Source organism: Triplophysa rosa, linkage group LG11, assembly GCF_024868665.1.
Source record: "Triplophysa rosa linkage group LG11, Trosa_1v2, whole genome shotgun sequence".
Lineage (NCBI taxonomy): Eukaryota > Metazoa > Chordata > Actinopteri > Cypriniformes > Nemacheilidae > Triplophysa > Triplophysa rosa.
This window is the reverse complement of record NC_079900.1, coordinates 20,431,626-20,458,131: the sequence shown is the minus strand read 5'-3', so window position 1 is coordinate 20,458,131 and position 26,506 is coordinate 20,431,626. Positions and strand designations below refer to the sequence as shown.

The 26,506-nt window shown below is 38.0% G+C and overlaps 1 protein-coding gene across 8 annotated transcripts in view; it reads left to right on the top strand.

Annotated features, from left to right (window-relative positions):
• Window positions 1–26,506, top strand: part of baiap2a (BAR/IMD domain containing adaptor protein 2a) — an 82,940-nt gene that overhangs the window by 48,831 nt on the left and 7,603 nt on the right. For 7 of the 8 annotated variants that reach the window (XM_057347252.1, XM_057347257.1, XM_057347256.1 and 4 more), the window contains exons 4-12: window positions 6,259–6,320; window positions 6,502–6,573; window positions 8,798–8,935; window positions 19,336–19,488; window positions 21,951–22,196; window positions 22,727–22,943; window positions 23,091–23,292; window positions 24,665–24,733; window positions 26,011–26,164. In XM_057347252.1, coding sequence (XP_057203235.1) covers window positions 6,259–6,320; window positions 6,502–6,573; window positions 8,798–8,935; window positions 19,336–19,488; window positions 21,951–22,196; window positions 22,727–22,943; window positions 23,091–23,292; window positions 24,665–24,733; window positions 26,011–26,164 — 1,313 coding nt within the window. The remainder of the gene's footprint in view (window positions 1–6,258; window positions 6,321–6,501; window positions 6,574–8,797; window positions 8,936–19,335; window positions 19,489–21,950; window positions 22,197–22,726; window positions 22,944–23,090; window positions 23,293–24,664; window positions 24,734–26,010; window positions 26,165–26,506) is intronic. The other variant, XM_057347259.1, reaches the window with a different exon arrangement.

The following is a 26,506-nucleotide window of genomic DNA, read 5'->3' as shown; positions in this document are numbered from 1 at the left end:
GAAGAAAGTCATACAAATTTGGAATGACATGAGAATGAAAAATTGAAGTTAAAAGGTTTAAATTTTGAACCTTCGATTAGTGTCTGGTGAAACCAAATATAATACGTACTGTACATTTGCTTAAAGATATGTAGCTTTGCATACGTCTAGTAGTGACTTGCAAGACGGCAGAGATTTTCCTGAGAAAACATCCCTGACTGACAGGGATCTATTGTTCTGTGTGTTTGTGTGTGTTCTCATGGGAGGTGCATGCACACGCTTGCCATGTGAAGTTCTCTGCTGTCAATCAGGCATCTGTACACAGACCAGGAGGAATGCGGATGTCAGAAGTCCATTTTTATAGAGCTTAATGTACCTGCACACCAGGAGCTCCTGTCAGACATATCAGCTAGGGCTGCCACGAATGACTATTTTTATATCGACTAATTTATCGATTAATCTAAACAAATAATCCCCCCCCCCAAAATCAACAATTTCACATTTAAATTACAAAGATAGCAGTTTTAAAGAAAAATATATACTTTTTATTTGTAATTTATTGATAAATGCAGAACGACAAGCAGCAATCAGGATTTTATTTGTTTAAAAGGCTGCAATCGCCATTTTAAGCTACAGTAAATATAAATTGTCAAAAGAAACTAATTAAAAGTTATCTGTTGGGCTGTTTAGTGCAAATGAACGAAGCCTCAATACAAATTACAACGGAACACAGCGGCGGCCAAATGAAATATAATTAACCAGTATTTGTGCTAAATATTTTTATTAAAGTAATTTTCAACATTAAAACGGCATTTAGAGGCAGCTTTACGGCGCCGTTTCTGTGTGGGTGCTCTTGACTTATGCATTCAAATAAAGATAAATATTTTCTTCTGTAATAATTACAAATAATAATCACTCCTTTAACTCGTAACTCTAATTTTCATTACCAAATATTTAACATAATATGCATGCATGAACAAAAGCGCATAACCTTGAAAAAACAAAGAAATGTGAACATCTTGCCTTGCGTTTGACAAAACGGGAATATAACGCCAAGCTTGCCCATCTATATCAGTAAATAGATCGACAGACTTGATGTTTTGTCCAGAATATCCAGTCATGGCTGTAAATGTGTGGTCTAGTGGTCTGGCGCAGTCATTAGCTGTGTATGCTCCTTTCTGACGGACAAAGACTGGAATTGGCTCTGAAATTTAGAAGAATAAAATAATATAAAATGACCAGTCGATATTGATGTCGACTAATTATCAGCGTCGACGCAGTCGATTATATCGACCAATCGCGACAGCCCTAACAACCCTGACTCAAGTCTTGTGAAAAACTTTTGTGTGTGTTTATGTTGTTGAAACCTGCTCAACATATCAGATCTTTTGTGCAGTCTGATGTGTTTTCATGTAAACAATAATATGCTTACTAACATAAGTTCAGTACACCTGGTTCCCTTTGATTTCATACGAAATCAGGCTGGCTTTCTGACAGGATGCACAGCGAGGGGGGGGGCTCAAAAGACGGATCAAGGAAGAAACTTGAGTGATATCAGGAATGAAGGTTTGGGTGTGTCTGTGTTTTTGTTTGAGGAAGCTTGTATCTGTGGATACGTACATGCAGTACGGCGAAACTTTGTGAACATGTACATGTACAAGAATAAAGCTATTAAAGGGAGAGTTCACACAAACATTTTGCAGTTTTTCACCCTCGTGCCATTTTAAAATCTGTATGACTTTCTTTGTTCTGCAGAAAACAAAAGAAGATATTTTGATGAATGTTGGTAACCGAACAACATTGACACCTATTGACTTCCTTTGTATGAACACACTACCTCTGAGACATTTTTTGAGACAATCATCTTTTGTGTTTCACAGAAGAAAGAGTCATATGCAGGTTTTGAACCACATGCGGGAGAACAAATAATGCCAGAATTTTAACTTTAACTAAGATTTAAGACTCATTACGGAGATGAGAAATGCGGCATAAAACAAAAAGGCAAATAAACAAAAACATTAACTGCACTTATTTTCATTTGGTTTTGTCACTTTTCTGTTTCATAATGAAATCAGCTATACTGTAAATGAAAAGAAAGAATAAATTGGCTGTCCTCAGCTGAAAATAAGACTTCTGGAGCCATATGAGAGCCCTTAGTGAGGAACAGACCCACATTTCATTGTTATTCACTGCAAATAATCCCGTTGTGTACACGCACAGTACTTTGGTTAAGCATGCAGAAGAGGTGTGATGGCTATATTTATCTACAGTATGTATGTGGCCTCTTTGTATCGAGTGTGTGTGTTGTGTCAGGTCGTAGCACTGCATCTGTTAATTGATCCAAGTGCTAAGAAGAGTCAAAATATCTCATTAGTTTGTGAGGCTGGAGGCTGGTGAGCACAGCTGATTATCTTTAATCGCTTTACTGTTGGAGGCATGCTGTGTAAATGCAGACTTATGAGGCAGACCACCCCTTTTCCTTTTTTCCAAAGTCTGATAGGAGATTTCTTGTGCTTGAAAGAACACGTATAGAAAGGAATGCCATGATGTCATCATCGTGCACTATATACTTAAAGTCCCCGTGAACCGGAAGGTGCGATCGTTTTTACTTTCGTATTTTGAATGAGAAAAATTGTGGGCGTGGCTTTAGTCTTTAGTCTTTCTCTGCCATTTGATTGGATGTATGAAAAACAGCCGTTGCATTTTGAAATGGAACTGGCAGCAGACTAACAGTTGAAGGGGAGGAGTTAACGGATGCTCCGCCCAAGCCGTCTTACGCCGTCATTTAAGATCAAGCCGTCATTTAAGATGGATGGAAGTGTTTTTTCAGATTTTAACTGAAGTTTATGAGGGCACACGATTTTTAAAAAGAGAATGACCCACATCGATAAACTATTTACAATAAACGCTGCAATATTTCATGAAAAAATACGCATTGTAATTTTTTATTTCACTGGGACTTTAAGCAGTAAGGTTCAAGAAGCATTAACATAATATTGCTATGCAACCAAAATGACAGTCGGTTGCGTAGTGATACTAATAGCATCTCAGTGAGGAGGTCTTCGCTATGCAATTGACCAATCAGCATCAAGGACAAGGACTGTTTTGTTGTTGAATTGTTTTAATTAACGTGTTGAGATTTGTGTTGATGTGTGTGTCACTTGATTAACTGCAATCAAGCTGCTGAATTTATTTTGATTGTTTTTTTTTAAATTAGAAAATGACTGAATGCAAATAATTGGATCAAATATTATAGCGTTATGCCCCAAAAAGCACAACTAGAGCTAACATGTGTTCAAGTATTTATTCATGTGCTTTTACATTTAGAGCATGACTAAATTAACATACACTTTTAATATGTATTATATTATTTATATCTTTTAATTTTTTAGTTATTTTAAGAATAAACCAACAAAAGCATGTCCTGAAAAATCACACCATATATATTTTTTTATGATGTGGTCAATTTATAAACATATGCTTTTATTAACAGCGTATAGGTTGTTCCTGTAAGTATATGATTTGTAAAAGCTTTTTTAGTGTCAGAAATGTGTTCTGGTCGAGCTGGGACATGTATGCTAAGTATGCAAAGGCTGGAAAATGAACAGCATGCCTAGTAAAAAAAAGCCATTTTTCATTTAGGGGCAGCTTAAATGAGGGTGTCATCTTCAAGATCACTTCACTTTAACCTTATACATACTGTAGTTAATCGTTTAACTCGTTTGATTTTCTAATTGGATTCATTTATCTTTTATATGGATTGTAAAGGTGTTTAAGGTGAACACTGAATGTTGAGGCACTTTCCTCCATTATAGTCATGTTTCAGATAAGCTTTAAAGAGTAACTATTACAATGTCCTTAAAATTACATTTCATGCAGTGTGTAATGTTGGGGATTAGACGGATGAATCGCCGAACGAATCATTTGAGAGTCAGTCGAGAAGTAAGGTTATAATGATAACTATTATTGGAAAATGAAAGCGTTTTTACACCTTGTATGTACGTAAACTTGTTGTTGGGCTCTCCATAAACCCAAATCATTTTTACTCTTTAAATAAACAACTGAACATAATGCAACATGTGCACTGTACTTTAGTTTAAGCATTATTATACATGCTTATACCACGGGGCTGTTGAATGCTTCAATCTGATTGGTTGACAAACGTTCTATGGGTATGCATTAACTTTCAGTAAATGCACACCTATGGAGGTGTTCCAGGCCTGCTGACCGCATTACAGTTCTATATCACTTCGCCAAGTTTAAACAACAGAAAGGTTATAGAGTAGCCTACAGGCCATCACCGCACACAGCACCCGCTCTTGATCTGACGTTTATAATGTCAAACTTTACTGTTAATGGAAACGCATGCATAGTTTCGTTATAACGTAATAACTAAATAGAAAAACAAAATGAATTCATAAACACTGATAGCCTACTGGTTTGTTTTCCTCTTCATGCTGCTTATAACTGATAACAAATATATTTTGATAGACCTACTCTTTTAAAAGTTTGCGTGATTTTTTTTATTTTACTGCCGGTTCTACCAACAATACAAGGAAAACATAATATTATTAACACTGGCTTTTCTGTCACATTACTGCAAACACAAAGGTGTGGGCGCTCGCTCCGCTTCGCGTCGTGGCCGCATTACCACCTCTGGGTGTGCATTAACTTTCGAATAATTGAACGGCCCGTCGTCAATTATTCCTTACATATACAAGCACAATGTACATGCACAAATGGAGCTTAGTGTCCAAAATAAGACAGACTGCTTAAAAATCTTAAAATGCTACTTTTTGCATAGGAAAAGCAAAAGGAAGGCAAAAAGTGACGAAACGATGTTACGCTACAACATAATCCTATAATAGTTTTCTAACACACGTTTGAGAAACAGATAAACATAGACTTGTTTCTATTTGCAAAGCAACTGAATGGCAATATAGAAACTGCTTTTATATTTGATGTCTTTATTTTTTCTTCTTTTTCAACCTTGACAAGCTCAAAAAACTACTCTTCCTATTTGTGTTTGATGAAATAAAGTTAAACATGTTCAGCACAACACAAACGCGAGAAAATGATGATAATTCACGAATACCTTCTTGAATCTCTCTCCGGCTAATCAGCAAGCCTCACTTCTGAGCGCTTATATTCTTCAGCTCAAACTCTCCAATTAGTCGGTGTGTGCCGATACACTAGTCTGACTGCTCAACTCTTTCCGCTTTGCACCGCTCAAGACATCGTGAACCAGCTAACTTTAGACCGGCTCACTGTTGTCTTCCATTGCTGTGTGTTCTGTTCACGGTGTCTCTCTTGTGCTTTGCTCACTGTCTGTTCCTTTCTTCACAATGCATTGCATATTCAGAAGCAGCAGCATGTAGGTATATGAAAACCACACGACTTTTATCAGCTGCATGGCCTTTGTTTCTGTTTTCTTCACTCTTTTGCGAGTTTCGCAACATTTTGACAGCCATCAAACACTCCAGCATTGTCCGGCGACTACAAACAGCATACATTTAAAAGGTTGCTGCTACTTATACACTATATACGTTTAATAGAAAATAAACATTTATTCCGATTTTTTATATAAATAATTGGAGTGCTATTGGCACCAGTTTATAAAATCAGTAATCCACTGGAGGTTATGTTTTCCATAACTTTTGTGCTAAGCAAGACTTTTTTAGTTTTGTTTAATGCGCTTGGCTGATAAAAAGCAGTTACTGAAAAAATGACAATTTGCTGATTTTTAACTGGTTTAAGACTCGTTTTTTTGTTTTCCAGACTGGTCAAGCGGGTCTGCAGCTTGTTTAACTGGTTGTCCAGGTGGTCATCTGTCTAAAACCATCAAACTGGACCAGCCTGACTATCTTAAAAACAGCAATCATTATAAACTCATTTAGATTTTTTCAGCAGGGACGTGCTGCACGATTCTTTTCGTGTTTGGATTTGCTTTCCTCCATTTCATTTTTGTTTTTAATTTCTCTGTTGTCTGTGTTTAATGTCTTTGAGTGTGTCATCGTCCCTCTTTTTGCTCGTGTCCCGTGGTGTGTGTCTAGTGTGATGGCATGGTCGCAGTGCACGCTGGGATTTCTATATCGCCTCTCTCTCTCTCCTTTCCTTCCCTTATGCCTTTCTTCCTTTCTTGTTTCTTTTGTTTTCATCCTACCTTCAGAATCTGTCTCTCTTTAACCTTACCGCATTGGTTCTCAATTGAAGCGCATGATAATGAGGTCATTTCCTGTTGTCCTCTCGTTGACTGATGTCTGTCCCTCTTCTCTGCAGGGGACGTGCTCTTTCATATGGCAGAGGTCCACCGGCAAATTCAAGTGCAGTTAGAGGAAATGGTGTGTACGCTCTTCCCTGTAGTGCTTTTGACGTCTCTGTTGAACAGTGTGACGGCTGATCCTGCTTAGCACGGTCCAGCTTCATTTTAAGCCCCGGGCCGTGTGTAGTTTACACAAATCTGTGCTTTAAAGTTTTTAAAAAGATAAAATAATGAGAAAATATTGAAACTTTCTTTTGCAGCTGAAGTGCTTCCACAATGAGTTGCTGTCAGAGTTGGAGAAGAAGGTGGAATTGGACGCCAGATACTTGACTGTATGTACACACCACATCTAATGTCAGTCACATATGCAAAACAGTATATACTGCATGCTTTTATCCAAAGTGAGCTCAGTACAGAAACTTTTCCTAGAAATCAAACCAAAGATAGTTGTGTTAAAGGAGCAAAATGTCCCTGCATCCATTTGTCAGTAGTTGCACAAAATGGCTCAAACATTTCGACAAACATTCAAAAAAGAAACGACAAAATCTGCGAGAGATGAAAGTGTATGTGGAAGAGTGCTGAGAGAGATATCTTTAGACTGTGAGTGGGTTGAAGAGGAGCTGTGTGGAGCAGTTCATTGGGGGGTTTGGGCGTCTGGGATTGGGCGTCGCTTGTCATCACATTGTATTCAGATAAAATTAAAGGCTCGCTGTCTTGCCATATTCAGCACTGGGGAGAATAGTCTGCGGTTGTTCCTCTTAGAAACCAAACACTTTTTTTCTCTCAGTCCACACATTCTGTGCAACACATCGAGGCTCTGCTCGAGAGACCATTATCAGGTCTTCATTTAAGATCTTGGTTTAGTTTAGCTGTCCAAATTTTTCGGCATGCAATAAATCGAGTTGCTGTATACTAGCTGGAGAAAACTATTCCTTATCATTTCTATTCATCTCAATGGCAATTACTAGTTTTAGGGCCAAACATTCACAACCTGTATATCTTAGATTTATTTTATTTTATTTTTATTTATTTGCTCTTATTTTTAGTTTACATTTTAATTTTATTTCCCTATACTTAATGATTTCTTTTTCTGTTTATTTGATTTTATTTTTCCCCTTCCCTTTTAATTTTTAAATTTTGTTTACTTCCCTTCTCACTTCCCTAACTCATTGTTTTTGTTTTTTTATTACCATTATGGTTTTAAATATTTTTTTACCATTTATTATTATTACCATTTATATTGTTTTTTAATTGCCATTTATGTTGTTACCATTTATGACCATTTTTATTTCTTTTTAATTTGTTTATTTAATTGTTTTCCCCTTTCCTTTTAATTTTGATTTATTTATATTTAACTTTTCATTTATTTGTTTTTTAAGTTTTGTTTAATTTGAAATTGTATTTCCAAGTATTTCTCTTTTTTATTTCTTTTTTTCCCTTATTTTCTTTTTATTTTCTTTTTTTTCTGTTAATTTTTTTTCTTTCAAGCCAGTAAACTGAGCTGAATAGGTCGCTTTATATTACTTAACGCAGCTTATTTTATTCACACTGTGAATCCAAAAAAGTTGGTCACTGTTGAAACGTCTACTGTATTATAGAGCACAAATCACATTCTTTCATCATAATGCATGCGGAAAATTCAGAATGTGCTGCTAAGCATGTATCAGAGGAGATGTAGTGTAGTTGCGGCATCTACCAGCAGGGCCTTACGCCAAATCTCAACTCAACCCTCCCCCATATGGTTAAAGTGTGTTCGTGAATTCCAGAAGAATAGCATAATTCATACCATCTCAGGTATTGTTTTTATTTATTCATTCCTGTAGTGCATCGTGAATCATTCATGTTGTGAGAGGGGGATCATAGCTGGAAAAGCCGAATCTGCCTGTCTCTCTGCAAAGATGAAGCAATTGCACCATCATTCAGACGCAACACCGTCTTTGTAGACACATTCCTGCTGTGCAAGGCTCTGGTTGAGCCAAACTATTTATAGACTTGGATTCTAGAGATCGTTCTCTCAGCGTACCTTGTGTAGGATGTGAGAAGATTCGTATATCTAGAAGCGTTCTCAGCCAAGTATCTCAGCCTCCAGTATTTGACCGTGAGCAATGTTGTGCAGTTGGAAATGGAGACCTTCACTTAGTTTTACAAACATTAAAACATGAAACACAATCCTTCAGATCTGTTCCAAATCCTAGTAAGCTGCCTAGTAGCAAGGGTCTTGTTTTATTTGGAGTCTGTATTTATTTGTGTATTTATTTGGAGCATTTTAGTAGTGTCGTGTATGCACTCAAGAACCATAAACAAAGCTGAATTTAATAAAAACATTAGATTTTAATATTTAATATAGTCATACCCATATTTCTGCTTTACAAAGCAGCTTCTTACAGTATGTAGACAGCAAGGCAGCTCACTTGGTTTTGGAAAATGAGATTTAGTTTTTTTGACTCCCGCCAGCCTTGATTTGTGAGCTTTGACTCCCGTGTCTTTCTCAATGCAGTAACTGCGTTCTGTTTTTGTGCACGTACCAACAGCATTCTCGTGTTTTTCCTCCTAAAGGCGGCTCTTAAGAAGTACCAGATTGAACACAAAAGCAAAGGAGAGAGTCTGGAGAAGTGCCAGGGGGAGCTGAAAAAACTGCGGAGGAAGAGCCAGGGCAGCAAAAACCCCTCCAAGTACGGAGAGAAGGAGTTGCAGGTGAGCCCCCGCGCTGTCTCTGCCGCCACCTCTGCTGGCTGCGGGTGCGAGCGGATCCGACGTGTCGCTGAAGGCATGGAGGTGGTTGGAGAGGCTCGGGTTCAGTGAGACCACCTACATCATGTTAATGCCGAGATGATTTTAACAGCGTCTGGATGCGAGTAGTACAGCGAGGCTTTTGTCACACAGAGAACGTAATGGGTGGGCGAAAAGACGTAGGTGTGTATACAAACAGCACTGCCGCATATCGGCTATGGTGCTCATGTAGACATCACGGCTTGGTTTTCTGAGCTCCGTGTAAGATCCAGCGGAACAGGCCTTAACCTGCAGTCTTAATTGAGGTGTGTGAATGCTGGCCTGCTGAGAGGAGTCTTACACTATGACAGCGGGACTGCGGAGACCCGACACAAATCAATAAGCGAAGAATGACTGTGCGTGAGCTCTCCGGCTCGAGCCTCTCTGGATGCTTGCATGGTCCACCGGGTGTGAAAGAATGACCCGGCTGACCCCATTACAGAGCCATGATACCAGTAATAGTCTCATACTTGTACTGTAATCTCAACATGTGTCAGTACAGTAAATGTGTACAGTGTATATATACAGTATGTGTGTGCATGTGCGAGTTTCATGGAGATCATTGAAGCTGCAGTCTTTTGCCTCTCTGTCGCCATCTCTGTTTGAAACATAAAATGGCAGGTTACTTCATTTAGGTAACTTCATACTTCGTGTATTTGAAGAGTTTGTTTCCAAAATGAGATAACTCATCGTTTTTTGTTATGTTATGTTTTTATTGCGTTAGTTAGCTGTCTTTTTTTAGTTATGGCTTAAATCAAAACAAACCAACTGCAGTTTGATTGATATTAATTGGAATGCACAATAAAAAAACATGATTTTTGAAAAAAAAATTCCATTTTGGAAATAAACTCTTCATTTACACTTATCTGCTTCATAAAATTACATTTCAAGAAAAATCACACCAAACAGCTTAAATTATCAACCATTTTTATAAACGTCTGTTGCGAATAGGGTTAAGGTAAGGATACTACTTGCTTGGTAACTGATTTTTGTTTATTTTTAACCAAAAGAGTTACAGATTGCTACTTTATTTATTATATTTTTTAATATTATCCAGATTTTCTTTTTTATTTCATTTTTTCAGTTGTAGTTTAATGTTTGTTTTGTTTGTGTGTTATGAAAATACTAGTATTAGTTTTACTAGGTTAGTTTTGTTATGAAAATACTAGATTCATTTCAGTATTGTTCAGTAGTTTTAATTTTCATTTGATTAAATAAGAACTACACATTTTTACTTGCTAAAGGGGTCATATGGCACGAATACGTGTTTTTCTGTGTCTTTGGTGTGTTATGAGTTGCCCATGCATGTATTAGACATGTAAAATTGCAAAAATGAAACCATATCGTAACAAGCACTTCTTCCAGCAGAACAGAAATGTCTGTCAACCCGATGCGATGCACTTGACGCTGCTCTTGACTCTCTTTCATCATTGGAAAGGTTTTGCGCACGTCGACGAGTTGAAGCGCACAAGACAATCATATCTCTTAAGTTGATTACTTTTTTGTCAAAAACGAAATTTGATTTAAACATCTATAATAAATGGCATTTGTATTTATATTAAAGGGGTCATATGGTGTGAATACGTGTTTTTCTGTGTCTTTCGTGTGTTATAAGTTGCCCATGCATGTATTAGACACGTAAAATTGCACAAATTAAAGTGTCGGAACAAAAGATGCATTCTATCTAAAAGCGAATGCTCACCCAGACCTGCCTGAAACGCCTCGTGTAACCACACCCCCACAAATCTACGTCAGTTCGTGGTATGATTTGACTAAGACCGCCCAAATGTATACGCAAGTAAGGTGGGCGTACCTGTCAGTGCAATTGCGTTGGAACCTGATGTTCCAAATATGGTAAGAGGCGTTACATTTCCCTCACACGCTTGCAGTATTCGACCAATCACTACGCACTGGTTAACTGGCCAATCATAGCACACCTCTCTTTTCAGAGTCATGAGCTTTGTAAAAAATCTGCGCGTTTCAGAGAGGCGGGGCAAAGAAGAGATACAAACATGCACGGTATGTGAAAATACAGCGTTTTTGAACCTTAAATCTGAATACATCTAAAATATTCGTTTTAGCCGTGTCATATGACCCCTTTAATGCCTATGACGACCCTGTTTTAGAAACGTTTTTTTTTTAAGACACAACTGCAAAATTGCAAATTCGCTATTTTACAGGAAATGTAAAAAACACTACTTTTTAAATCAGGGTTTTTTGAACTGGGGTCCGGGACCCTCGGTGACCTCCAGAATGTTGCATGGGGTCCCCAGAACTTTTTTGGGGGAAAACGACAAATCTAGTCTACTGAATATTACTATTGTTTCATTTATGTTTATCTGCTTTTTTGCCACATGCATAGTTTCCAGAATTGTTTATATTTGTATCTTTCTAGTGAGGTTTTCTCACTACAGTTCGGTTTTTTTGCACTTAGTTTCGGCCACAAAGTTTGGAAATATGTTGTCTTTATAATACTATATTTACTCTTTATCTAACTTCGTTTAAATGTTTCTTTCCACATAAACATTTAGAGATGGATATGTTTTAGAAAGAGGTTCATCTTATTTGAGGGTCCTTGGCATCATAAATGATTAAATACAGTGTTGTCAAACTTAACAAGCACTTTTTAATATTTTATACTGGTAAGATATTTACAAAACCCAATGACAAACATAAAGAGTGACTAATAATGATTTATTACAAAAAAGAAACCACGACATATGGAGATATGAGGTTTTAGCAGAACAGTAGTGATACAGGTATTTGTTGGAATGACTGCTGTTGGACGGTATGAAACGCGGTGCTGCCGGAGGTTGATAATTGTGTCCGTCTGCTGCCAGATGCCCTGCAGACAGTCAGATCTGGCTGTGTGCTGATTCACTCTCCGCAGAAGCCACAGAGTTTTGTGATTTTTGTCAAAGAAAACACATTCCAGAAAGGTTTAGGAGTTTTGTAAAACACGATGCAAGCTGTTATAAAACACCAACAACAGGAATGATATAACACCATGTTTGATAAGTTCAACTACTAGATTTATTCATGCAAATAATTAAGAAATATTCATGCAGTGTCACATGAGTGCTGTTTTATAGTATATCAGCCTGGCTGTGATTTGGCAATAAGCTGACCAATAGCAAACGGGGTGTGTTCAGTTTGTTTAGTGATAGCAAAGAGTATAGAATACCAAGAGGCGAAACTCAATAGAACGTTCCATTGCAACAAAAGCACCCTACGATTTCCGCCATTTTGGGGTGAAAGCGACTCAGCTTTTTGCTGTCGTGATGGCAATATCAGCTGCTTTGTTAAAAAAAAAACATTGAAGCTGAAATTCAACCTGAATGATTACAATACATGATGACAAAAGCCTTGCCTCGCTAGAAACCATGTCTGTTATAAAGCATTTTCACCCCAAAATGGTGGCCAGTCTGTTTACCAAAAAGCACGGAGTTTCGCCTCTTGGTGTTTTATACTCTTTGGTGATAGTAGTGGGCAAAACTGCAGGGTTGCCTAGCAACTTGTTACATTGTTACAGAGTTCAGCTGATAAGCTGTTAGAGGTTTGAGTATGTTGACTTAAAATGCGGCTCACTGTTTGGATTTGGTCCAAACAGGGCTGAAATGGTTTTATAACTGTGATTTTGATGTGTATTTAGATGCAGTCTGTGCGAGACCAGTTTTTAAAAGATAAATTCCTGAATGCCACCATAGAGTACCAGACCACTTTTTTTGCCTCTGATTCTAGTTAATGTAAATAGCGCCTAGGGCGTCAGCAGGAAAAATCAACTGATTAAGTCAAGAGCCCCAGGGGCTGATAAAGCAGAGTCTGAGTGTACACACACACTTTGTCCAGATTACTGTATATCATACGGCTTAATGCATTTTTCCCCAGGGAAATACAGAATCAAGTAAAACTTAAACATCTTTCAAATCAAGAAACGTTTACCTGAGAAGTTTCTTTGAAGGATGTTAGGCATCACTAAATTGTGTTAAAGACTTTTTCATGGAAATCAAGTTGTAAAGGTGAGAAGCAAATGTGTAGATAAAGATATCTTGGCTCTTTCCTCTCATAAGATTTATTTGTAAATCAAGTAAACCCATAACAGAATTTAGCAAGGGTTATGCTTAACATTCTTCAGACAAACTTCTCAGGTAATATATTTGACTGAAAAACAGAAATGCAAAGCAGTGTTTAAAAGCTTGACAAACCGGTGTCATGACAAATCGAGTCTCCTCTTGAAATCGGTCCCCTTTAGGACCCGCGTTATTCTGTTACCTAAAAGAACTTCTAATGGGTACTCTTTTTAGCGCCTGATTGCTATTCTTACTAAATTACATTACAATTTATGTCGCTAGTACTTTGTTAAAATAACCACTATTGTCTTTTTCACTATACGCTTCATATAACAGTACATAAATGAGGCTATGGGTAGTGAAATCAAACAAATCTCGTTTTTACTGTTATTTACTATAATAAAACCATGGTAATTTTAAAGACTAACTATTAGAATGTCCTTAAAATTACATTTCATGCAGTGTGTAATGTTGCTGTGTGTGAATGTAAAGCAGTCTGCCAAGTTGTAAAGCCGAAAGTGAACGAATAACAAAGTTATTGGCTTGACAAAAAAGGAGTCGACTCTGAATCACACGAACGAGTCGTCTGTCGTTCTAATTTCAGTTCCCGGTCGGATTTGTGTCACTCTGTGTAATGCCCGCCTACGGTCCATTTGCGACACTGCATGCGGTAGACCAATCACAGCAGACTAGACCATCTGACCAATCAGATCAGAGTAGGCTGACAGAAAGGAGGGGATTAGACTGATGAATTGCCGAACGAATCATTTGAGAGTCAGTCAAGAAGTAAAGTAACAATAACTGCCTATTATTAGAAAATAAAAGCGTTTTTACACCGTTTATGTACGTAAACTTGTTGTTGGACACTCCTTAAACCGAAGCTGGACCTTAAAAATCACAAAATATTTACTCTTTAAAATAGCAAAAGTGAGTCTTTTTGTTTGTTAACCAGATGTTTACCCAAAAATACGTGTATGTTACATCAAGCTTAGATGCTCATATGTTTTTCGTAAACTTAAATTTTAACATGTCATTTTAATGCTTTTATTTTACCCAGCGTATTTAGCTCGCTAGAAGCTAACGCAGCTTCGGTTAGCCATACAACAACATATCGAGATAACAACTTTGTGATCGGACATTACAACTACCTACTAGATTGAGTCCTAAGCAGATACAATTCACACGGGAGCCGAATTTTTCGTGACACCGGCGTAAATGAAATACAGCGTTTTGAAAGCTGAAGGTGTTAATATGTTTATATATAACATTAAATCATGCTCCTGACTAGCCATGTTTGTTTTTTTACTTCTTTATTCATTGACTTTCTCTCTCGCTGTCGTTCCTCTCGTATCTCCAGTCCTGTGGTTTAATTTTTTCTTCATCCTGCTTCTGCTGAAATAAGTCTCTCTGAAGATGTTAATTAGCTAATGATTTACTTCAGTTGAGTGGTCCGGGGATATGAGACCATCACGCTAGCTGTGATTTCGCACATTAACACACACGTCATTGTTCTGAATGGTGTGGCTTAGTTCTGGAAAGCAATAAGACTACAGAGGAACACACGCGAAGCCTCGTAGACTCCATCCTGAGAGCACCGGATTGTTCCTATAGAGGAAGCCGCTCTGCCACAGGATGAAGGACTGCTGATGTCACAGAAATGTGCGTACAGTAGCTGCGGCTCGGCTACATCAGGCTGATGCAGCTGGAGACCCAGCAGGGAAGCGTTTAAGTTAGAGATGGCTTTGTACTTTACAGCACGCTAGTATTGCTTCAGACCTAGTGTAGAGAGAGATTCCACCTCCCGTGTACCGCACAGCTGGGTCTAAAATGAAACTAGTTTGCCAATGGCCAATCGAGAATCTTTTCTGGTCATAAATTTTTACAGACGTGATTCCTTTCTAAATAAAGAAAGTAGGGTTTTTTCTGAAATCCTGCTGTTTGCTACATTTTCTAAAGAAATGTTTAAATAAAACCAGGGGGAGTTTTCAAAAGCGTTGTTGTATTATAGTAAAACTATAGTATCCATGTTTATTGGGTGGATAATGTATCATTTGCATTGGCATAGTTTTACAATGATACAAATGTCATGGGTAAACTATATGCTTATAGTTAAACTACAACTAATCTAAATAAAATCCTGCGTAATTTTTGTCTACTATGGTTTTACTGCAACTACGAACTGTACTGTAGTGGTTACTGTAGTAAAACCATTGTTAGTTTTCCTAAGGACAGTATTAGTCATTTAGCATTATTGGGTTATAGTGGTTGCTATTACTGAGTTACCATGGTAACAATAGCTATAGTAACTACAGTATGTTGAGGAAACCATGAAAAATGGTATCATTTGGTAATGCAAAGGTGCTGAATTATTAACATCCTCATGCATGTTCTCGTCTGAATAATATTAGTACATAAAAGGATATCATGGAAGAGTATATCATTGGATTTTTCGTTTTGTATTTGTTTGTGTGGTTAGGGTGGTACATTTGATTAAAATTCCTTTTAGATAACAGGATAAATGGCAATTCATGAAAACAGAAATAACAATGGCCAGTTCTGGTAATCCCCATTAGCTCTGTCTGTGGTTTCGGTTTGCTTTACTTCTGTGAGAGAAATGTACATCGTAATGGTTGCGTTGGACTGGTTCGGCAGCTCCTAGCATGCATTGCACTGTTATGTTAACAGAGTTTGTTAAACAGGTGCCCAATATTAAAGTAGCATGTGAGTCATAGCATGTGAGTCATAGCCTCGTGGTTAACACATGATCCTTGTTTTGGTGAGACGCAAGTTTTAATCATGTCTGTTTCAGACCAGACTTGGCCAGTTTATGATAAAAATGAAGCTACGACAGTTTGCAAAGTAAAGCGTCACAGGTTATGCTTTATTGTTCTGTACTATTAAAAAGGCCAAAAAAATAATTAGAAGACCACATGACCTGCGTAACATCTTTCATACTGCCTGACTGAGTACGTGTGACAGTTTTCATATGCGAACGGAAGGGTCCTGCCTTCTCCATCCATCACTTCATCATCACGCCTGTCCACACATCCATCTGCTGTCATGACCTGTAATACGGCTCTTAGTCACGCGTGTTCGTTCTCCGAGTTCTGATGTTTCCTCATTTCACCTCCTCCTGTGCTGTCTTACCTCTGTGCGTGTCATTCACGCTGCAGTATGCAGCTCTGTGACTCATAGAGGAGTTATGTCTATATTTTTATTCTGGTGATCGGTTTTTCATCAGGGCTGTAATTCAGTGGAACTGAGGAGAGGTCTGTATGTATGGGGATGGACATATCAGTCTGGGGAAGATACAGTAGCTATAATGCAGAATAATACATCTGACAGGGGGCCCTTGATCTTGCTGGTGGTAAATATGTAAATAAGTCAAATATTTCAGTAACACTTTACCATAATGTTGTATTTGTCAACATTAGTAAGTGCATTAACTAACATGAACAAACAATAAGTAAAATACGCTGTAAAACGTTGCCGTAGTTTTGCAGCAGGTTTGCCAGTAACTTACTGTAGATTTAATTACTGCTTAATACTACTTTCCTATTCGTACTGTTTTTAAACTTTAATCAAAATTAAAACACTTTGACTTTTAAGATTCAAAATGAGCAAGAAGAGACTGGTCTCATTACTGGCATTGGCACATTAACGCTGCATAAAATGACATTCTTCCTAAACATTTTTGCCTTGTTTTCTAGCAAAACTATTTAAAACTTCTTAAATATCTTGAAAGAAAAGGCAAGTTTATGTTTAAAACAAACTTGTAAATTCAATCTAGAGTAAGTTATTGGAAAACCTGCTTCAAAACTACAGCAAAGTTTTACAGTGCCGTTTTCTAGCATTTAATAATCTTTGTTACTGTTAATTCAATGTCTGTTAACTAATGTTAACACGTTCAACTGTGATTATTATAAAAATGTTTAAGTAATTGCTAAAATGAACATGAACTAAGATAATAAATGCCATTAAAAGTTAATAAATGCTGTAGAAGTATTGTTTATTAGATAATGTTAGCTGATGCATGACATGATGTTAACAAATACAACCGTCATTTAATGTAATTTCTAAGAAATTACTTAATTGAATGGTCTGTTAAGCATTAAAGAAGGCGATTATGTTTTTGTAATATTGTCACTGATACATGAATTAATTATAAAATATTGCTAGGAAAATCTATCTTTTTTATATAGGGGTTTCCAGGATTGGCCCTTGGGGTATATAGTAAAAAGTATCCTTTAGTAAAAATCCTTTCATTTTAGGCAAAGGTGATATTGCCTTTATTACTCGGACTAAAAAATATCTTGCTCAGAGTGTTTGTCAGTTTTCCCACAATAAGACACTACAGATACTCACTACTCGCCTATAGAAGAGTTGTATGTATAGTCCAGGTACCCCTATAGACAACCTCAACCTCAAAGTTACTAAATATTGGGGATTTGTTTTTTATCCATGACTTATTTACTTCTCTTTTTTACACTTCTAATGTGAAAATCTTGAACCCAATGAAAGCAACCTGGCATCAGTGTGAAGCTAGTGCCAACCTGTGGTAGCAACATCAAACTGCATGCACTATATGTTTGAATGGGGTTTAGTATTTTAACAGAGTCGTGAACACTAAGGTTGTGTTTTGCTTGTGGACTCTCCATGTAGTAAATAATCCTCTCAACAAGCTCTTCTTTCAAAGCATTCCGGATAGAGACTTCCAAGATAGATGGAAGCCCATCAAACCTCTCCATAAAACGCTCCTGCTGCTTTTACAAGCCATTAGTTTTACATCCCAAAGTTCATCCGAACACACCCAAGCTTTTGCCGCGTGACCGTAGGAGATTTTCTGCTCCATTACATTTCTGACTCCCTCTTAATCTTTTGCGTTTAAGCAGTTTTTTTGAAGCAGTTCCCATCATTGATTCTTGATGGCGTCTGAAGTGCTTTCGACATTATAATGCTCTCTCATTGAGACCAATGTAACTGAAATACATGATGATACCAGCGGGCGATGGGGAGTCCCCCTCGTCCTGCTGTGGGTAAATTGGAATAGGGCACTAAAACACCTGGATGTGTTGAGATAATGAGTTCTGTAATGGTTCTGACATTTCCGGGAGCTCAGAGTTCCCGCCGGGGATGTGAGAGAGAGACGGCAAGGTGATCATGGGCCAATCAGCAGAGAGGCTAAAAAACCTTTTAGTATTCATAAGAAAAATTACCATCTCAAATGCTTTCGCATGTGAATAGAGCTTCTACTCGTGTTTCTACGCTGTTTTAATCTAAGCACCAAATAACTGTTCCTACTATTTTTTTGTGTGTAGATACTTTTCCATGGTAATGCCCCGGAATACCATATTAATACAATTGTGCATAAAGTATGATGTAATGTTGGACCATGATATATGTCAATATTCCACAGAGTAAATTATACTTTGTGGTAAGAAGCAAAAAGATTTAAAGGAACAGTTCACCCAAAAAATGAAATCTGTCATCATTTACTTACCCCGAATTAATGTCTTTTTTCTGATGAACACAGATTAAGATATTTGGATGTTCTTTATAAATTTCTTTGTTCTGTTGAACACAAAAGAAGATATTTTGAAGAATGTATGAAAGCAAACCGTTCTTGGGCACTTTTGACTACCATTGTTTTTTTCCTACTATGGTAGTCAATGGGGGGCAATATCTGTTTGGTTATAAGCATTCTTCCAAATATCTTCCTCTGGGTTCACCAGAACAAAGACATTTATACAGATTTGGAACTCGAGGGTGAGTAAATGATGACATCATTTTTATTTTTAGGTGAATCACTTTAAATGGGAAAAGGGCTTTATAACCTCATACCCAATTTGAACCTTTAAAACCAGTAGAAAATATTGTGGCATTCTGCAAAAAATGAACAATTTACTCATTTTTATGTTGTGTCAAATCTGATTTCTTGGAAAACAAATTGGAAAACTTTCTGCTTTGGAAACCTGCTTGCTTTGTTTTATGTAATGAAAGTGAACGGGTACAGGTCTTGTCAAGCTCCATGTTACCAAAAACATGGTTCTTGGACTAGTGCGCTCTATCTGGTTCTCATAAGCCATTAAATAGTGATGTGTGAACAAATTTATTACTAACTAAAGGTCTTGTCCTCTTGACCGTAGCTGTCGAATCAAATAGGGCGCCTTTAGGTTTTGATGCATCAAGTCTATTGCATTCTGTATATTCACCACAAATGCTGCCGGACTGAGTTCTCTTATTTTCTTTCTCCAGTACGTTGAGACCATCAGCAGTAAACAAAGCGAGCTGGATTCCTTCATTGCAGAGGGCTACAAAACGGCACTTTCGGAGGAGCGCAGGAGATACTGTTTCCTAGTGGACCGTCAGTGTGCTGTGGCCAAGAACAGCAGCGCTTACCATGGAAAGGTGAGACCCAAACATTACATTAAGTCACTGTCGATTTATACATTAAGTGTAAAGAGTTTTACCACTTGCGATTGTCTTCGGGAGTCGAATCGAAGCCATGACCTCGCCATAGCTTGCGCCAGTTGAGCTTCAGAAACTACTCTTGCTTTCTGTGTGCAGTGAGATAGTAAGCATCTCTGCATATGAAGTCTCTCTTATAATACAGCTGAAGACCGCAGCAGTTGCCATGGCAATCCCTAAAGATCAGCCTTCACCACAGTCTCCATTGGGCTCAGTTTGTTTGGGCTTTATTGCAAAGAGGAGATGAGATTTGTTCTCTGCAATTGTCTGCACTCGCATTCCAAATGCGCCTTTGAAGCAACGCACGGCGTTTCTGCCGTATCAATTATCCATAATAACAAAGCTATTTCCCCACCTCATTAAAAATCACCTCATTGAATCTCCAGACAGCACGCGGAGCAGATATTACGATCTGCATGGGGTCCCGTTGCACGTGCAACCTGCGTAAACGCATCCTTTTACATCTGCACGCTTGTGTGCGTGTTTGGGAGTTTCTCCGAGCAAATTTTATCAGTGAATAATGTGCCCGTATTAAACGGTAACCCCCTCATCACTGGCCAGACGTGCGGTTCTGTCTGCTGGGAACGTTGGATTTGTTGGGAGGGCTGAAAGAAAAACCCTCAGTTTTCAAGAACATCCTGTCCAGTAGCTGATCTGAACGGAGGCGTGTGTGGGAAGAGTTCAGAAAGGCCGCGCTGAAGAGAGAGCGAGAGAGAGAGAGTGTGTGGTAGATTTAGGAGGCGTGAGTGCGTTTTGTGCGTGAGTCACCAGAAGTGGGCGGCGGGATGGAGACGAATGCCCCTCACCCACACTGCATCGTGCTGTTAGTGGTCCGACAAGTGAGAGACCCATTAGCATTTGCTCACAAACAGTCACTTACAACAAAAGCGAATTACGTAAGATGAATTACACGTTGAAAAGGATTGTGCAGCATTGACGGTCCTGACAATGTCCTAAAACACTCAGAGCACCTTAGCAACTACATAGTGAGGCATGGCAACCATCCAAAACAATACTGTAGATTTTACTGTAGTAACCGTATATATACATACCACATTTAAAGGGATAGTTCACTGAAAATGAAAATTGTCAACATTTACTCACCCTCAGATTGTTTCAAACCTGTATAAATGTCTTTGTTCTGCTGAGCAAAAAGGAAGTTATTTGGAAGAATGTCAGTAACCAAACAGATCTCATCTCCCACTTACTGCCATAGCAGGGAAAATAAATACTATGGGAGTCAATGGGGTATGAGATCTAATTTGGTTACTGACATTCTTCCAAATATCTGCCTTTTTGTTCAGCAAAACAAAGACATTTATACAGGTTTGGAACAATCTGAGTGAAGTAAGGAGTGAGTGAATGCTGACAGAATTGTCGTTTTTGGGCGAACTGTACCTTTAACTGCTCCAGACACGTCCACCATTTTAGTTACAGTTGCTCACCATTTTCCATGTTTTTTATGTACTCTACTCAAAACTACAGGTTTTATAATCTTACCATAATTTAGATTTCGCTAACGTTGTACTGTTGTGTTAGTATTGTTTTGTGTTAGCAATAGAGATGCTCAAATACGAAATTTCTCCACCGATACCGATAGCCGATTATTCAGGGTGATATCTGCCGATACTGATTCTGAAGAAGAAATAAAAATATTTCTTAACTTTCTGAATGTTATTAATTCATATTATGACTATTAATATTGAACATCAAACTTGTGATGTTTCTTAACATTTTCTATAAACAGAGCATAAATTCATTGCATTTTCATGTCCTCTTTTGATTGACAGGATATATAGGCCCTGATCATTTGCGGTTTTAAAATGTCTGCGGTAGAGTGAAAAATTGCTTTTTTCGACCGTTACCGATTATTGGCCGATTTATCGGTGCATCTCTAGTTAGCAGTGAGGTTTGACACAACGGCTAACATTTGATTTTATACACATGTGTAACAACGGTTGCAGAGACAACTTGCTCTTGAATGTTCACAGATCAGCTTGGCGTGGTTGCCAGATCTACATAACACATCCCCCAATGGCAACTAAAAATAGCACAATGACCCTAGCCCAGATGCTAGTACTTTGATAAATAAAATAAAATCTTACCTTAAGTTGTGTTATGAACAAAATCCTTCCACCTTTCACCTGTAACAGAAGTTTAAGAGGTGACCAAATCCGCAAGAAAAACGTGGACTCCGAACGGTTTCAACCATTCCAGTATGGCAGCGTATGTATAGTATATAGATGTATATGTGCAATCTATGTAAATAGATCTCTATCGGAGCAAATATGTTATTTTGGTAGAACTACTGTATGGTAACTTGTATGAAAGAAGTGTAATGGCCATCTAGTATCTCTCTTATTCACTCAGAAAAAAACTTGGTGCTTTGCTGTTGTTTGTAGGGTAAAGATTTGCTCACCCAGAAGATCCCAGTATGGCAGCAGGCCTGTTCAGACCCCAACAAGCTGCCTGAGAGGGCCATGCTGATCACCCAGCAGATGACGTCTGGTTCCAGCACTCTCCTCTCCAGCCCTCTGCACTCCTCCAAGGGCAACCTGGTCATCTCAGATCCCATCCCTGGAGCACAACCACTGCCCGTGCCACCTGAACTAGCTGCCTTCATGGGAAGTGGCCTGGGCCACCAGGGGGTTAGTACGGCTTCATTCCTTCAAACATGACAATGATAGTTGCAAAATGGTTTTTAGGCCTTTCGGATTCTCATTTTGATATATATTTGGCACACACACCCCAACCAAACCCATCTCTGGTCATGTTGCAGTGAACATTGGTTGAAAGTCAGCTAAATATTCAACTCTCATTTTGCATATACATTTGCATGAATATTTGACATCCTGATGCCTGTTTGCTTGTCTGAACCACCAAAGAATAAACTTTCATTTTCACACTGCGGCGATAGCTGGGCGTCAGATGATTCAACCTCTTTAAAACTCACTTCAGCCCGCATCGCTGTTGTCGAGTGGCTCTCGCCAGAAGCAGAACACTCACGCAATCGTAATATCCAGCCTGCAAGCAATAACTGAGCTTCTACACCCGTTACATTGGCGCTACTGCTGAAGTGATGCTTGTACATCAAAGAGCTTTTTTGGAAGTCTGTGACCCTGTCTGCTAGTTCGTGTGTTCGTCTGACATGGCTCTTGCTTTGTCTTCACTATTGCAGCGACTAATGGGTCCTGATGGCATGTCTCTGGTGAACGGGACGACGGGGGTCCACGGGGACGAGTACTGGACGGACGGCGGAGTCGCCCAGGGAAGACCGCCATCCCCACAGAGTCAGTCTCAAACCCAAAGCCAGCCCCAGAGACAGGTCAGCGACGTCTACTCCAACACCCTGCCTGTCCGCAGACCCCAGCCGGCTAAAAACAAGACCGCTGTGGGTAAGAAAATCAAAATGGTACATTGGTACATCAACATTACCGTATGGACACCTCTGTGTCTCCAGTGTCCCGTCCTCTTACACATTAAAATGGCTGTAAATAAAATAATTTCGTTATTAGTTTGTAATCCATCCAAACCCTCTCTAGGAGAGACAAGGACTCTGCCCCGGTCGAGTTCAATGGCAGCGGGTCTGGAGAAGAACGGACGCTCTCTTGTCCAGGCCATTTTCTCCCACGCTGCTGGAGACAACAGCACCCTGCTCAGCTTCACTGAGGGAGACATCATCATCCTGCTGGTGCCAGAGGCTAGAGACGGCTGGCACTATGGAGAGAATGAGAAGAACAAGATGTAAGTTCTCATGTGTAGATCAACAACAAAAATGGACAGAACCCTGACCTGTAAGGACTTAAATGAATCCGAAATGTGAAACTTCTATACTAGAAAATCATTCATTTTAAAATTATACCAACCTTACATTTTCACAAAAACGTGAGACTATTGTTGGCGTCAAGGTTATTTTAGTTTACTAAAATTAAAATTTTGAAAACATTATTGTTCATTGAAATCAAGTAAAATATTGACCTAAAAGTTGGAAACTAAAGGAAAAATTGAAATGTTGCCTCAAAAATAAAGTGAAATAAGTTTAAAGCACTCAAATTATAATAATAAACAAAAACTAAAATAAAAAATAAACATGAATGAATCTTATATACACTCTTAAAAATAAAGGTGCTTGAAAGGTTCTTCACAGGGATGCCATAGAAGAACCATTTATGGTTCCACAAAGAAGCATTCAGTCAAAGGTTCTTTAAAGAATCATCTCTTTCTTACTTTTTATAACCTGAAGAACCTTTTTTCACCACAAAGAACCTTTTGGGAAACAGAAAGGTTCTTTATATGTTACAGGTTCTTTATGGAACCAAATGGTTCTTCTATGGCATTGAAGAACCTTTTGAAGAACCTTTTTTTAAGAGTTTAGCAACATAAAAAATAAACCAATAAATTATTAAATTACAAAAACATATACTAAAATTGCTCAACTTAAACTAAAACTAAAATTAACACAAAACTAAAAATCTAAAAATAAAAGCCAATTTAAAATATGAATAAAACTAAAAACAAAACCATAATAACTCTGGTTGGCATGCGGATCTTCACATTTAGAGGAATCATTTACCATTTTTGTCATAATTTGTCTTTGGAACAAACATTGGTGAGAAATACTGTAAGTTCATATCAAATTCAGAAAAAAAATAAAATTCTGCGATGAACATTTTTATATGTTGAGAGCTCCTTTCCATCTCTACAAAAGACATCAAATACAGTATGTGAGACTTTCAGGATGAATGTCTGAAAAGCAGGAGACTAAAAGGCATTCACTACAAAATGAAAATTTTGCCATTTCTCTCATGTCATTCAAAACCTGTATATGACTCTTTTTTTCTGTGAAATACAAAAGATATTTTGAGGTTTTGTGTCCATACAATGGAAGTAAATGGGGGTCAATGTCGCTTGGTTACCAACATTCTTCAAAATATCTTCTTTTGCGTTCTGCAGAAGAAATACAGATTTGGAATGACATGAAGATGGGTCAAGGATAGATTTTTCATGCTGGCATTTCCATTTGCTCTCTGCTTTATGACATTACTGAATAAACTATTGCGATCTCCATGGTTCAATGCCTTTAAGTTTTTATAAAAATGTGTTTTTTTTCTTTCAGGCGTGGCTGGTTTCCTTTTTCGTACACTCGAGTGCTGCCCGACAGCGACAGTGAGAAGTTAAGAGTGAAGTATGTGCCTTTCATTGCTGACTAGAGCACTTCTGGTACTGATTATAATCTCTAATGTTGTGTAATAATGTGTTAGATTACACTTGTTCATCTAATCTCATTACTTCAGCATTAGGCTACTTACACTTATTAACTCGATTTGGTTTCTGGGTAAAACAAAGGTACTATAACATGTATGTGTAACATATACTAACATGTTTTCTACAATGAAAGACAATGGGTCTCATTGACAAATACAGTAATGGAGAACTGATTGTGTATTTATGTGCAGAGAAAAGCTCTTACACACTATTTCCACCGCATTTCACAGCAATCCATACGCACAGAAATGTGTTTTACCTTTGTTGTTTTAGTAATATATACAGTATTTATATAGCTTGTAATTTGCACAAGTTCTTCTCCATATAAGGGCTTTCCACACCATCTCACTTCTGTCTTTCTCTTTTTCACTCTATCTGAAAATGCACTCTCACCTGAAAGCATGCACAGGTAACTCGTCAAGTAAACCCAAATCTGCCATTTTCAATACATGTTGAAATAAATCATCTTTTACTGTATATAGGCATATACTGTCACGTGTTAGACATTTATCTCAAGTAGTGCCTAAAGGCTGTGATCATGTCGAAGAATTCGTTCTTCTTTATTCTTTCTTTAGAAATCACCATTGCATGCATTTCAAGTTCTGGCTCTTTTCAAATTTAGGGCCACAATTCATAATTAATGGGATACTTCACCCAAAAATGAAAATCCTGTAATCATTTACTCACCTTCCAGTTGTTCCAAATCTGTATAAATTTCTTTGTTCTGATGAACACACAGAAAGATATTTGGAAGAATGCTTATAACCAGACAGATCCCCCCCCAATTGACTCCCATAGTAGGAAAAAATACAATGGTAGTCAAAAGTGCCTCAGAACTGTTGCTCTCCTACATTCTTCAAAATATCTTCTTTTGTGTTCAACAGAACAAAAAAAATGATAAATACATTTTTCCTACTAAGGGAGTCAATGCGGGCAAAATCTGTCTGGTTATAAGCATTCTTCCAAATATTAAACATTTTTGGGTGAAGTGTCCCTTTAACAAAGCTTGGCTGATGTGTGGTCTTGTAAGACATACAGTAAGTGTGCTTTTTATGCACATATTTAAATGTAGTTAAAAGTCCAGATTACATATAGTCCTTTACCACTCTTCTCTGGTGCCCTTAAAGCACGTAAATGCTTCACAATCTGTGGTTCATCTGTGTTGCGATTATTGATTGGCTGACCTTCATCCTGTAGTCTTCATCATGGGAAAAGCAGCAGCACAGGGAACCTGCTGGAGAGAGAGGACATGTCTTTGCCCATGCCTGACTATGGTCTGACTGCCCGACTTTTGGCACAGAGTCTTACACAGACTCGGCCACGCCCCTACAGCATGGCTGGCTTTGCACAGGTACACACATGCACAAATATTAGCATAAGTCAGGTGTCTCTCTGTAATTCTCTTTTAATCCTGTATATTCTGTACACGTGCTGTAATGTCTTTCCTGCATTACTGACTCTATCTGCTGGTGGGGGTCACTTTTTAACATGCATGATTTTCATATTAAAGGAGAAGTTCACCCTAAAATGAAAATTTGTCCCTCACGTTGTTCCAAGTCCATATGATTTGGTTTGTGGAACGTGGTTTGAAGAACAATTTGCATACAACAAAAGCTTAGATTGAGCTCCAAAAACATCACATCTGTGCGGTAACATACAGTAAAAGGGTCTGTACCATTTGTTATCTAGTAAG